We start from the raw sequence: 14,157 nt of genomic DNA, 5'->3' as shown, positions 1-14,157 counted from the left end.
AAAGGTACCTCTGCTCCCTGCCCCTTCACAGGCACTCAGGAAAAGGTGGTGCACCTACCGCCTCCCCAGAGCTCCTCCAGTGCCCATAGCATAACCATGAACACTGCTCTGGGTAGTTTTTTCTTTTTCTCCTTTTTTTGGCCTCAATGGGTCGACTAAATTTCATGTTCCTACAGGTCATCAGGAAAGTGATCTCTTTCTTTTTAATTTCAGCAAGGGGAGAGGCGAAGCACAGAGAGCAGCAGATCAGACCATACTGAGCTCCCTTAGAGCGGCTGAGACCCGTGGAGGATGCTGGCTGCCAAGTGGCTGAGGAGGGCCTCACTCTAAGGTGGGAAAGCAGGTCTCAGCGGGACAGCTTCCTCTGCTCCTGGGCTCACCATGGCCTTCACTCTCTGGCTGGACGGCTGACGTGACTGTGTGCCCCAAGTGTGCACGCTGCTGGACTGGGTGCCGTCCCAGGTACCACCTGCTCTCAGGGTCTGGGAGCAGGACAGGTGGGCATCAGATGCTACCAAAAGCCGGACGGGGCAGAGCCATGGACTCCGACAAGCTAAGATGGAAGTGACCTGAGGCCTCGCCCAGGCAGTTTTCTCTTGACAGGATAGCTTAAGAGTTGGAGCACAGGCTTGTCTGGGGAGCAGTATGCAGGAAGCTGGTTTTCAGGCCACAAATGCTTTCACAGGTGAGAATTCTCCACGCTTAAAACTTTATTTGAACTTAGTTGGTAGGTAGTAAAGTAACAAACAATTCTATAAAATGAGTATGCATTTATGTTTATGAACTGAAGACAATTCAGAATCAAGGGGCTCAGGCTGCCATGGTGACTGATTTTGACAAAATAATAGTATGTTTTTCTTTTCTCTAAATAGAAATTTGAAAAAGCATTTGACATTATATGATTCTACTTTTGTCGAGTAATATGGCACACACAATATTCTGCAAGTCATTGTTCTCTAAAGGAAATATGTCACTTGCAGAGCTATGCATAGAGGATATGTTTTTCTTTACAGAGGTGGGAAGACTCTCTGAGGGAATAAAGTTATTGATGATGAGTGACTTCTCCCTCCCCATCTTTAGTTTTCCTTCTCAGATTTATTTGTGTGCAAATGGTGGTGGGGGTGGGAATTCTGCTGAACTAACCACTCAGTTGAGATTCTTCTCATGTAAGTGAGCTTATGGAGAAGCCCCACATCACTATTTGACATTGCTTTGCCCACTGGCTGCCAGTTTGAACATTTTGCAGGGAACCACTCAGTCTGGCTGACGCCCCAGACCCATGGCCTGAAACACAGGGCCTTTTGAATTTGGGTCCTTGTTCCTTGTCAGATTCACTTAACATCCCAGGCTTCTGCCTCCTTATTTATAAAACGGGGGCGGTGAAGTTAAAGAAACTGATGGAATCAAGGAGAAACATTTTTATATAAGAAGATAGTTTTTTGGGCTTTTTTTTTTTTTAAGGAAAGATGGTAGTATAATCACAACAAATGACCACATTCTCTGGTCCTATGAGTCTTAAAAGTTTGCAGCATTTCAAATTCTGTGGAGAGAGCAGGTCAGGTTGTTGTGTGCCTGGAGAGGTTGTGGCTCAGCCTGAGGGCCACACAGAGTTGGATTGGGGCTCTGCCCTCTCCCCTGATGCGAGCTCTGCTCTTGGACAGTCATTGAGCTTTTTTCTGTTTCCCTTTGCTCATTTCTAAATGAAGATGGACACGGACTCAACTGTCCTGCTCTGGGGAAGAAATGAGACTACATATGTGAGTGCTGAGTATGGAGTTCGATCCTTTCCAGACCTTGGCTCTTTCCTGACGTGGAGTTACAGGGTTGAGCCTGGCTGCCCAGTCCAGTCCTTGCGCTCTGTGCTCACACTTTGAGTGAGCTCCTTAGACTGTCACCATCTGCGTCTATAACATGGGAGCCTTCATCTTGGGGGCTCTGCTGGGGACGGTCCTCTTGGGGTGGTAACAGCCCTTTGAAAATGAATGAAACTGTATTTAAGTGTAGATTCAGAAAAGCATACAAAGTTGAGTGCTTTAGACCATCTCAGACTTCCAGTCTGGCTGATTGGAAACCCTGCCCTCCTGTCCTCCCTTAATGGGTCCACTTCAGCTGTTTCAGTCACATGAGCTGCTCCTTCATGGAATGTCACTTTCTCTATTCTGTGTGAAGGGTAGCATACAGGGCATACCTCTGTGAAGTGGCCAGACCCTTCAAACTCTTCTTCCCCACTCCCTGGAAGACATCTGGGGAGGAGAGGCAACCAGGAGGTGTAAGGAAAGAAGCTCCTAAAGCGATTCTGAGAGGAAGAGGTAACAAAAAGAACTGGAGGAAGAGCAGCACATGGTTCAAAACGCAGACTAGCCTCGTCTTCACGCTCCTCAGCTGTTTCAATGCCTGCCCAGGAGGTGAAAAGCTCCTGTAGTTGTTGCCTCCCCCTGCATGGCTCTTGAGACTCCTACTTTACTGCCATTGCCTTCTTGGGCAGTCAGCCTTTTAGAGGGGCCTGACCAGGGAGTGGAGGTGAGGGGGGCACCCCATTGGATTCTACACACAGTCTCTCCTGAGCCTGACATTAGTCTGCCATGGTTCACAGTTAACAGAGTTGTGTCCAGTCCTCACCAGTTTCCTCATTTTCTGAGGAAAAATGAAGACATCCCCCATCCTTGTCACGATCCCAGGCCATCTTGAGCCTGGGGCCTTGAGACAGTTGGTTCTGAATAATGGAAACCACTGGGTTCTGCCTGGAAAATTCACAGTAGTTAGGACAGTGCCTGAAACATGAAGGCCCGAGAAAATGGCAGCTGTAATTATGACTGTTACTGCCCTGGTTATGGGCACAGGACCATGGTCACCTCCTCCTACATTTGTTTTTAGCCACCCTCTCAAGGGTCCTCCCCAGTTCATATTTTCTGAACTTCTTTTAAATTATAATTTACCGAAGAACTCTATTTCCTTACAGATTTGACCTCTTCCTAGTTGCATCAGCCTACCTGAATAACAATCATATTGGTAGTAGTAGTAAAATAATATCCATGGCCAATATCTTAGAGAGCTTACCTGTGTGTCTGTGCTGGTATTGTTGATGCAGGGGCACACTCAGAGCCAGCAATTAGACCAGGCTGGTGGCCTTTTGAAATCTCTTAGCCCTGTATGCAAACTTGGCTGCACATGCGGGTCACCTGGAGAGCCTTACCACTGCCTGGGTCTCCCCCTCAGAGAGTGGGGTTTAATTGCATCAACTAGCCCTGCTAAACCAGGACCTATAGTCTAACAAGATCCCCAGGTGCTCGGTGCATTTGAAAGTCTGGGCTGTGAGAGCCAACACTGTACAAAGAGTGGTGGTTAGAGTTTAGAGGAGAAGGTGGGTTGGGAGAGTCAGTACTTGAAAAAAGGAACTGACTTGTCCCATTTCCTCAACACAGGTGATTGAATAATCTGCACATTCTCAAGGAAGCTGTTGATTGTTGGATATTAGTTATAAGAGCCAGGCGCACGAGTACCTGTAGGACAATGGTTTTAGTGCCCCACTTTTCTCTAGGGAAATAACCAGTGATGGAATAAAGGAGATAGAAGTACCCAGCCTTCTCTGGAGTGGTCCCTGTGGAGTGGGCTCATCATTTTTATTTTTTGCCTGCTCTTCTCATCTTTCTTTCCCCACCTGGTTGGTAATAGTTACTTATGATGTAGGATGAAAGGGCCGATCCTCTGTCCCTGCCCAAGCAATGCAGTAAGCTGTAGTCTTAGAGGTGAGTCGGAGGCTGGTGCCCACCCACTTAGTTGGTTTGCCGTTCTTATGTTTCTTGACTTTAGACTTTTCTTATCCCAGGACAACTAAAGGTGCTGATGTCTTAGTTTCTGGAATTGAAGATACACTGATTTTGTGGATTTTCTAGGCCAGTGGAAAAAAGTCTTGCCTTCGATATTTGAAATGGTGAAGGGGTTAAAGCACTTGTCCTTGGCTTTAAATCTTGTCTTAGAGTGTGACAAAGTCATTATACAGTTAGCCATATCTCCACTTAAAAAAATTTGTTAGTTTATATTTTAGGTTTCAATTCCCTTGGTGATGGGAGTCTGGAGGGCTCAGGATTCCTATTAAAGAAGTACTTAGGGGCCGCAGTCTGGCCAGGAGGGAAGCCTGGTAGACCAGTATGAAGCTGTGTTTGCATGGCAAGCCCACTGCTTGTTTTGCAGTGAGTGCAATTACTGTGATGGCTGGTGGGAGCTTGGAAGCCCCTTCGTCCCCATGCCATTGCTGGTTTGCCTGTGTCTTTCAAATCCCCTCTTACATTTTGCTTCCTGTGTGAATATAGGTGTACACACATGGATACATATTGCAAATTCATCCTCCTAATTATGATTTCCTATTCTTGCATATGAGAATTTACACATTATTGTAAGTTTTCTCAGCACATGTAATTTGGAAATGATTTTAATCAGTTAGGTACTATTTTATAACAAAAAAGACTTAATTTTCTCTTTTACAAGTAATACCTATTCATTGTAAGCAAATTTGGAAAGCTCAGACAAATTGCAAGAAAAAAATAATTACTCATCCTATAGCCTTGCCATATGAAGCTTTCCACTGTTAACATCTGACTTACATCTTTTCCATCTTTTTTTCCTGTGTACATTTCTTCCTATAAACTGTTTTTATAACATGTGTTCACTTTTATAACCTGATCATTCCCCTTTAACATTATGAGCATTTTCTTTAGAAATATGCCTTAAAATTGCTACATCATATTCTTTATGTATGTGTACTTGAATTTTTAAATTGTGCTTTTATTATTGGATATTGAAGATTTTGACAGCTTTTGCCCTTATAGATAATGCTTTGATGAACACTGTTGTGCAAAAAGCTTTTCTATGTATTGGGCTATTTTCTTAGGTTAAGGTCCCAGAATTAGAATTATGGAGTTCAAAGATGTGAACTTTATTAAGGTTTATGACTGAATTTTTAAAAGATTTTATTGTTTTTAAATAATCTCTACACTCAACGTGGAGCTCGAACCCACAGCCCCGAGATTGAGTCACATGCTCCTCTGACTGAGCCAGCCAGGCACCCCTATGACTGAATTTTCAAAGGGATTGGTTGGTCCTAGCTTCTGAGACTGTGCTGAGCTCCATTTCTTCCAGGTGCCTGTTCCCAGTTACTGTGGCCTGTCCCTGCCATTCAGCTGTGAGATGGAGCAGCCCTGCTTGCACTGCAGGGTGTCATGAGATTAATGCATGTTTATGGAGCTCTTTGCAACATGATGCTGTAGAGCCTACCTGAGTGCCATCATTACGACAGTGATGCTAATGTTTCATTTTGGCAGTGAAAACTCAAGCATCCTAAGTTCATTGTTTTTGCTCTTTCAGATAGTCTCTGTCTGGCTTTAGTTCATGGAAGCAATAATGTAGATGAATAGATGCCAGCAAGATAAGACTCTTCTAAGAACACCCCCCCCCCCCCCCCCCGCCCCGCCCCAACCCCGGTGCCTCTGGGCATAGAGAAATGGGAATCCTTTCAGGCTGGGTCAGTCAGCTCTCTGTTGAAGTGTCCTAATAGTGATGGAGATTTCATCTGAGGTTTGCTGTACTTTCTCCTGACTTGGAAAGCATCCTGCCTGGGTTATCACCATTATATCCTAAAGAAGATGCCAGTGTTAGGATTCTGTTCCCTCCCCACCACTAATGACACCCTTAAATACTGTTTTGCATAATTAAATTTCTTGGGCTTCTGGAATCATTTTGTTCAGTGTTAGAAGAAACATATATCCTTGGATGACTAAATAAATGAACCAAATTCCTATAGAATTTACAAGTCTTTCTTGTGAAAAGGATGGTCAGACCTAGTTGTTAAATAAATTAAGGTTATTTCACTCATAAAGGAGAAGAATGAGAGCTGATTTAATAGTCTTCAGATATCCGAAACAGAGCTATTTTATGAATTTAGGTGATTGTGTTTTCTTAGCCACTAAGAACCAAAAAATGGAAAGAATCACTTAAATGGAGTTGCTGGGATGCTTATTTTTCCATGGAAATCTTTCACACTAGCTCGAGTGCTGGGACCCTGTGTGGGATGGACGTGGCCTTACTTGGAGGCTTGACCAGCGCTACACTATTCAAAGGGCTCTGAACAGCCCCGAAGGATCTTGAGCCACCTAGACTTTGAGCTTATTACTCACCCCTTTGAGGCTGTGCCTGTGTGCTGACCATGGATGACCTTAGCCAACACGTTCCATATCTGCCTGAAGGATGCTTGTTTAGTTGATAGTGAGAGCTGTTTACCAATTAAAGGGAGGTGGGGCTGGGGGGGGGGGAGCGATTCATGGCCAAATTTTGGAGGAAGAAATTTAATTGGTTTCTTTACTGTAGAACTTTTCAAAGTGTTTAATATGAAACTTGGAATATGAAGGTCCCTAATGGGCGATAAGGGGCAGCATTTCCCAAATGACAAGACATTGAAGGCTTTTTAGAAAGCAAAACACAGAGGGACAACACATGCTGCCAGTCTGTGATGTTGCTTTCCTTCTAGCTGAGGTTTGGGTGTCACTGTCCCACGGCACTAGTGAAGCAGAGCTCTTGCCAGACGTGTGTAATGTGCTGCAGATGAAAAGAAGGTAAGGAGGCAATCTTTCTTCTGCCTCCATTCTCCCCCTTGGCTCATTCTGCCAGCATTCTTTAAAATGCAGCTTTAATTATACCTTCTCTTGTCCTCAAACTTTTCATGGTTTCTTGTTTCCTAAAAAGAGTCTAGACTCCTCAGCCTGGAGTTCAAAGTTCCCTTGTGTTTTCTTCCATCATTCTCTTTCTGTGACTGAAGTTCCAGACAAACTGGACTACTTGCTCATCCTCAAATAGTTTTTACATTTTTAAATACCTCAATGCCTTTACTAACACTTCTTCATCTCCCTTAGACTTTATCCTTCTACAGTTTTTCTGACTTCAGGGTCTGTCTCAGTTCCATGACCTCTTTTGTGATGTGCGTGAGAGAAGCCCAGACGATCTTCCTACTTGTAATTTAACAGATATAGAAATGATTGATAATAATAGCTTTTTGTAAAATCTTGCATGCTCTGGCTTGAGGGAAGTTAGATTTACTAAGAGAGCTATCAGAACACACTGTGGTGTGTGTGCTTGTTTTTTACATTGCCCTATTTAGCCTGGCATCTGGTCCTCAGTTCCAAACGTAACCCTTATTTAATAACATTGTTTCTATGTGTAAATTGTTTTCTAATAAGCTCCTAAAGCATCTGCATTTTCTTTCCTGTAAACTATTCTGCACTGTTTCCAGAGTTTTCCTACTGTGACAAAGATGATCATCTTTTTTAAAGGCATTATGGTAGCCTGATGCCTGAGGAGTATATATACCCATTTTAAATAAGGATAAGAAGTAATCTCAGTATTGCTTGAAACTGTATTTATTTTAAGGTTACTTAAATATGTACAACATAAATATAGTTATAAAATCCTTATGTTTATAGCTTTTAAATAGCTATAACATCAAAACAAATATAGGAATTATAAAGTTGAAATCATTCAAATTGCTGCTTAATCTGACATACTTTTATTTCGCTGAACCTTTCCATTTCCCAGCCTTTTAAATTCTGAGCAGAGCATCCTAAAGGGTGACTCAAAGTGATGATGGGCACTCATTGCTGGATTTTAGGATATACACACAAAAGTCAACAAGGCTGGTTTGAATGATGGTTTTAAGCAATCAGCACTGGTTTAAGATGAATTCCTTGTCCTTGAATATCCAGGGTCAAAAACTACCTACAAATCTCATTAGGGTTCTTCAAAAAATGTTGGCTTTTGACCATCATACTTCTGAAACTTGGATGTTTAAGTTACCCCTGTAAAGAATGGTTTAGTTCTGGAGAAATCAAAGACTTGTACAGAAACCAGGTTACTGCTTCAACATGCGACCCCTTGAATTTCTTTCTCAGGTCCTAGATTCTTGCTGTATTGGTGTGCAGAGGGTTTGGAATCCTTTGTTTGGACTATCTTGTGCTTACCACTGCAGGATGAGCCCAGAGGCCAGAAAAGGCCTGGCTTCCAGTAGAAGTAGCCATTCCCGTGTTGAACTTCCCCCAAATTTCTACTCAGTATTGTTGACAAGTTAGCTGACTATTCTGAAGCACACCTTTTACAACACTAAAGTGGAGATAATAATAACTAGTCAGTAGGATTTTAGTAAGGATTAAATGAAGTAACATATGTAAAGTATCAACTGTAAAGCCTAGCAGATAGATGGTGCTCAGTAAGTGGTTTTCTTCTCCTATCACCATCTTCAAGAGGTTAGCTACATGTAAAGGCCTCAGAAAGCAGGGGTTCATTTAGCAAATGTTTGATGGGAGCTCATGCCATGCCTGTGAGGGGTTCAGAGCAGATTGATATGATCCTTCCCCCTGGACATAGATGTTTGGTGCAGAGCAGATGCATCACTGCTATTGTGGACCTGGGAGCATGGTCTAGAGAGGCTGTCTTTTGCTGAGACCCCCTGGCCTCTCTGCTTATGGAAATCTTCAGCATATGGTTTCCTCTCTCCCTCATTTATATTCCACCCAATATGATTTCTGTCTCTGCACTCAAGTCACTCTACCTGCCTTACTCAGAGATGGCTCTGGATGATGGTTTGTGGGGCAGCGACCCTGTGCAGTCATCACAGGTCGTGAGTGTGTGCCCTGATGGGTCTAAGTTGGAGTTACAGGTCTGCATGTGTTTATTTCAGGACATTATGTTCAAATGTGAAAACTCTGAAAGGGATGCAGAAATAAACATGTTTGGCATCTGTGTAGATGTTTTATGGTTCTATTTAAAAAATTTTAACCAGCAATAGTGAATATGGTAACATGGACATTTTTTTCCTCTCAGCTGACTTGGGTATTTTAGAGCATTTCCAGAGCAGTGTGAGGAAGACACCTCTTGGTTACAGATGCAGGATGACAGTGCATGGCCCTGCATACCTGTAGGTAGCGTCTGGGCTCAGGGCTCCTCTGTATCGGTAGTAAGATGGGGAAACTATGCTGTCTTACTATTTAAATTTATTTTCTTTTGTGATAAAATTTCAGAAAATTAAGGATGTTTTCCTTGCCCTTTGGAATTGCTTATCCATGATCTCAGATACAGTATTTCACAGAGCTGACATAAGGAGTGAAGATTAATTGTCTGCTCTGCCAGGTGCTTTCACATATACAGTCTCATTCACTCCTTGGAACAGCCCTAGCAGGTATAAGTATTATGCCAGGTCTATTTGTAAGGGAACAATACAGGCCCAGAGTAAGCCTGCTTGAGGCCACATTGTCTAGCAAGCCTCAGTGCCAGAGTTGAAACACAGGTCTGTCTGTGCTGGAGCTGGATCCCAAGCATGCAGAGAGAAATAGTCCTTCTCCTTTATAAATCAATGCAAAGCAAGAGGGACATATATAGAGAGAAAGAGAGAGATGGGCATTTGAAGCTTGAAACTGAACTCACATAGTAAGTGTTTGTCAGATAGTGTTGTGTGTTTTCTAACTTAGAAAATCTTTTACATGTCTACCTCTTAACCTCACCAGTTTTTATGTCATTCTGCTTTTGGAATATTTAGGAGTGAAAGAAGAATGAACCATGGTGGTGATGGTTGTAAAACAATGTGAATGTACAGAATGCCATAGGACTGTACACCTAAAAATGGTTAAAATGGCAAATTTTATATATATTTTTACCACAATAAAAATAAACACTTAAGAAAAAAACAAACCCGTTACACGTTCACTGATGGCTTTCTGCTGTCATCCAGGTTTGAGTAAGTATGCCATGAATGTAAGCATTCCTTATCCTTGCTTTGTTGGGGTGAGGGTTATGGAGACTGAGTAAATGATAGTAATTATTACCATGTGCCAGGTAATATTCTAAGCACTTTATACTCTTATTCGAGCCTCAAAACAATTCTACAAAATAGTTGCTGTTGTGAAGCGCTTTTGACAGATGAGGAAAAACAGGCACAGGTTAAGCGAAGGTAACACCTCTGATAAGATGAGTAGCTAAGATTAGAACCTACAACCGCCATAATCAACACAAATGACTGGACTGTGCCATGACTGGACTATGGCCAAGGTCAGCCTTTGTCAGGAAGTGTTTCCCTTCCAGCTTATCAATGTCCACAGAGATCTATGATCCAAATGCTTCTCTTGGAGAGGTGGTTTAGTTTATGGAGAGATGCATATTATAGTTGTATATTTAAGAAAACTTGGCCTATAAGGACATTTTTTTTTTTTTTACATAGTATGATAGAATCATAGCCTGTGTATAAACTGTGGCTTCTAGTATATGGGCTTATAGCCTTGTTTACCTTCTGTAATTCTAGACTCAGACCACACAGGAGTAGGTCTTGTCACTGTAATAGTCTTTTAGGGTGTCTGCAAGTAAGCACGTGCAGAAGCCCTGGAACACCTGTGTTTCCTCTGTGTTTGCAGCCAGTGCAGTACATTTAGCGTTCAACTGTCTAGCTGGTATGTTTTCAATACAAACCTCATTTCTCACAAAGTCTTTTTCTCCTTATGAAAACATTAAATGAACAATAAGAAAAATTCCATTTATTTGGAGATATTGGCTAATATTCTAGAATGGAAGAAAAATCTGCCTGCCTCATGCTTCTGGTTTGCTCCTGACCCGTGGTGTTCCATTCAATGCTTAGACATTGGATAACAGTTCAGAGTGTTTGGACCCAGAGCATGGAGAGTCTGGTGAACACCTCTTGTGAGCATATAGCACATCATCCTTCACACACAGGATGGGAGAGAGTATGGGCTTAGGCTCATAAGCTCTGAGGTTTGTTTTTAATGTTTATTTATTTTTAAGAAAGAGAGACACAGAGAGAGGGAGACATAAACTCTGAAGCAAGGCTCTGAGCTGTCAGCACAGAGCCTGATGTGGGGCTTGAACCCACAAACCGCAAGATCATGACCTGAGCCAAAGTCGGATGCTTAATCAACTGAGCTACCCAGGTGCCCCCATCATAAGATCTGAGTTTTGATGTAAGTCCTACCATTTGTTGGGGTGAGATCTGGGTAAGTTACTTAATCTGGAGCCCAGCTTTTTTCCCTCTAAATTAGTAGTTATGATCTCAGCCCATACAACTGATAGCTAAAGAGAGAACCTAAGTGACAGTGCTGGACCAGGCTGCCTGTTTCCTTCCATGGTGTCTATGCCATGATGTAAAGCTCTCCTAGCTGTGCTCTGACATCCCCTGGAGTCTGCTGAGGCCTTGATGTGGAGATAGGTCTGGCCTGCCTCAGAGACAGGTTGTTCGGGATGAGGCTTCTCCAGCTAGACCTAGGTCTCCTCTGTGCCTGCCTGTAATCTTTATTTCATATGTCGGGCACATTCACAGAGGGTGGACGTGAGCAGGGGGGCAAATTACAACTTAAACCTAGCCATGTGGTCTCATGTGAGTAGTGTGGACACCATTTAGGTGGTTGAGGTGCTGGGCCCTATAGGCCAAAATGGGGCGAGGGGATTATGGATGGATTTGGCAGTTAATTTTGTCCCTATCCTGCCCTTCTGTGGGTTTGTGATGCATGAAGGGACAGTACAGGACCTAATGTGCAGTTGTTATACCTCTATTGTTTCTTCATCTAGTTTTGAGCAACTTTCCTGTTTTGGAGGTGGGGCAGTTATTTGGCCCAAACTATTTTGTAAAAAATTGTTTTAATATTTGTTTATTTTTGAGAGAGAGAGAAACAGAGCACAAGCAGGGGAAGGGCAGAGAAAGAGGGAGACACAGAATCCGAAGCAGGCTTCAGGCTCTGAGCTGTCAGCACAGAGCCTGATGGCTCGAACTCAAGAACTGGGAGATCATGACCTGAGCTGAAGTCGGACGCTTAATCAACTGAGCCACGCAGGCGCTCCTGGCCCCAAATTTTTTCTAATGGTAAATATTAATATATTGGCCTATGACATTAGACTTAGTCAAGTAAAAACCAACACTGGGAAAACTCACCCTTGTCGTTTGTTCCCTCCCTTGTGGTCCCACAGAGGTGCCCTGATGGAAACCTCTTGTTTGTCTTGCAATGGTGCCCTCTCCCTTTCCTGTCACTTGCCAGTGCTGTTGTCTTTTACCTCCAGAAGATGGCCTCTTGGAAAGTGAGCTGAGTGGTGAGAGCACATCAGGACACACAGGAATGGTAGACATGCAAGCACTGGGTCTGGCTGGCTCTTCCACCTGGCAGCTATGCACCTTCACAGATGTTTTATTTCTCTGAACCCATCCTCATCTGTAGGATGGAAAATGTTTAAAGGCCCACATTCCTAGGTGGGGATACAGGGCCAGATTTTAAAAAGCATATGGAAAGTGCTGTGTAAGTTTTAAAATGTTGCACAAGAGTGAATAATTCGGATAATTATGTTTAGATAACTGAGAGCTCTTCTCATCAGAGGTTTGCTCTAGGTAGGGTAGCCAGGTGTCCCCATGTATGCCTGTTGTGGTGGTGCTTCCTTTCACTCTCAGAAATGTCCTGGTTTGAATGATTAATTATATATATGATCACCTTACTTATGGCTGATGCCCTGACTAAAAGAGTGACTTTTCTGGCTCTGAATAGTGATGGGAAACCTTACTTGGATGGTCTTCACTCTCTGTACCATCGCTGCAACAGCTGCGTATGGCTTTTGTAGCAGTGGAGGTTTTCTATTGCATGAAATGTTTATAATTGGAAGATAAACTCTGCAGCAGTATGGCACGGTGGAAGTGGTGTTAACCCCACAGTTGGATCAGCCCTGTCTCCCCACTGGGGAGCTATGTGGCAATGAGTATGGATGTTTACTTATGTCTCTAAGGGCATGCTACCTCCCTCACGGGGCTGTTGTGAGGGCTTGATGAGGTCTGTTGAAGTTGCCAGCAAACCACATTGCACCAACTCATGTACATGCAAGTAAATGTTTTTTGAAAGTAAAGTTTGTTGTGTTTTATTTTATTTTGTCAAAAGTAACTTTTATTATTTTTTATTACTACAAAACTGTACATGTTTACACTTGTTTGAGGTTGTGGAGTTTGTTCTCCCTTTAGTTGTGGAGTTTGCTCTATCAGTCTTCAAGTTGATTTCTGGGGTATTTAGGATGATTTGAAAGTAATCTAGTTGTGTTCAGGGGATGAGATGAATCTAGGGTCCTCCTGTTCCACTGCCATCTTCTCTTCTCACCTGTTGTTTGTTTATTATTTATTATTACTATTTAAAATATTCATTTATTTTTGAGAGAGAGAGAGAGAGAGAGAGAGAGAGAGCAAGTGCAGGAGACGGGCAGAGAGAGAGGGAGACAGAGAATCCCAAGCAGGCTCTATGCTGTCAGCGCAGAGCCCAATGCAGGGCTCTAATTCACAAACCGTGAGATCATGACCTGAGCTGAAATCAAGAGTTTGGTGGACCCTTAACTGACTGAGCTACTCAAGAGCTCCTCGCCTGTTGTTTTTTTAATTTAAGATGTATAAACAAAAAGAAGTATGATGTTCCTACTGTTGACTGAACTGCTGAATTGGGTGCCCGGCCATGGAGTATAGGGGAGACATGAGGGAAGGGGACACTTCAGAAGTTTTTGTTGATGCATAATAGAAACTCATCAGAGCTTGCTTTTGCTTTTTGTTTATAAATCAGCATAGCGGCCTTGGTCTTCAGTTGCACCACGGATGAATACCTTGTCTTTCTGGCTTCACTGAAGCACCCTTAGTAAGTGTTGCTTGTTTATTTGTTGTTCATCTGTTGTTGCTCACCTACTCTTGGCCTGGAATGGAGGAGCAATGTCAATTAATTTGGTGTCTCTCCCAACCTTGGTGTCCTGTTTTATTTGGAGAGATATGTAGCACATGTGGACAGGACAGCTACCATGTGAAGCAGAAGGTTCAATGCTGAGGAAGGCACCAGTGAAACTCTCTGAGAGTTCAGAAGATGCAGGCTCCTGGGGTAGCTTAGGGAATATGAGCTGAGCCCAGAGCCCAGGTAGGGAGATTTCAAGCAGAGGAAGAGGGAAATCGAGGTGGAAGCAGTGCAGACACAAGTGGCTCATGACCAGGAGTGTGAGGAAACACGGAGTCAGAATGAAGATTTGGAGTTTATTTGGTACTGGGTGAAGAGCCTTTGAAGGTTCCCAGCTGGGGAGTGACTGTATCAGAGCTGCTCTGGCAGCAGAGTACAGTGT

At 43.1% G+C, this 14,157-nt stretch overlaps 1 protein-coding gene across 21 annotated transcripts in view; it reads left to right on the top strand.

The window, feature by feature from the left end:
* Window positions 1-14,157, top strand: part of LDLRAD4 (low density lipoprotein receptor class A domain containing 4) — a 443,967-nt gene that overhangs the window by 185,993 nt on the left and 243,817 nt on the right. For 19 of the 21 annotated variants that reach the window (XM_060613153.3, XM_060613148.3, XM_060613165.3 and 16 more), the window contains one exon: window positions 214-685. The exons of 1 other annotated variant lie outside the window; for it this stretch is intronic. In XM_060613153.3, coding sequence (XP_060469136.1) covers window positions 646-685 — 40 coding nt within the window. In that variant the 5' untranslated portion in view covers window positions 214-645. The remainder of the gene's footprint in view (window positions 1-213; window positions 686-14,157) is intronic. One more of the 21 variants, XM_078435470.2, reaches the window with a different exon arrangement.

This window comes from Panthera onca, chromosome D3, assembly GCF_046562875.1.
Source record: "Panthera onca isolate mPanOnc1 chromosome D3, mPanOnc1 haplotype 2, whole genome shotgun sequence".
Taxonomy (NCBI): Eukaryota; Metazoa; Chordata; class Mammalia; order Carnivora; family Felidae; genus Panthera; species Panthera onca.
The sequence above is the reverse complement of the archived record's forward strand: the minus strand, read 5'-3'. Positions and strand labels throughout refer to the sequence as shown.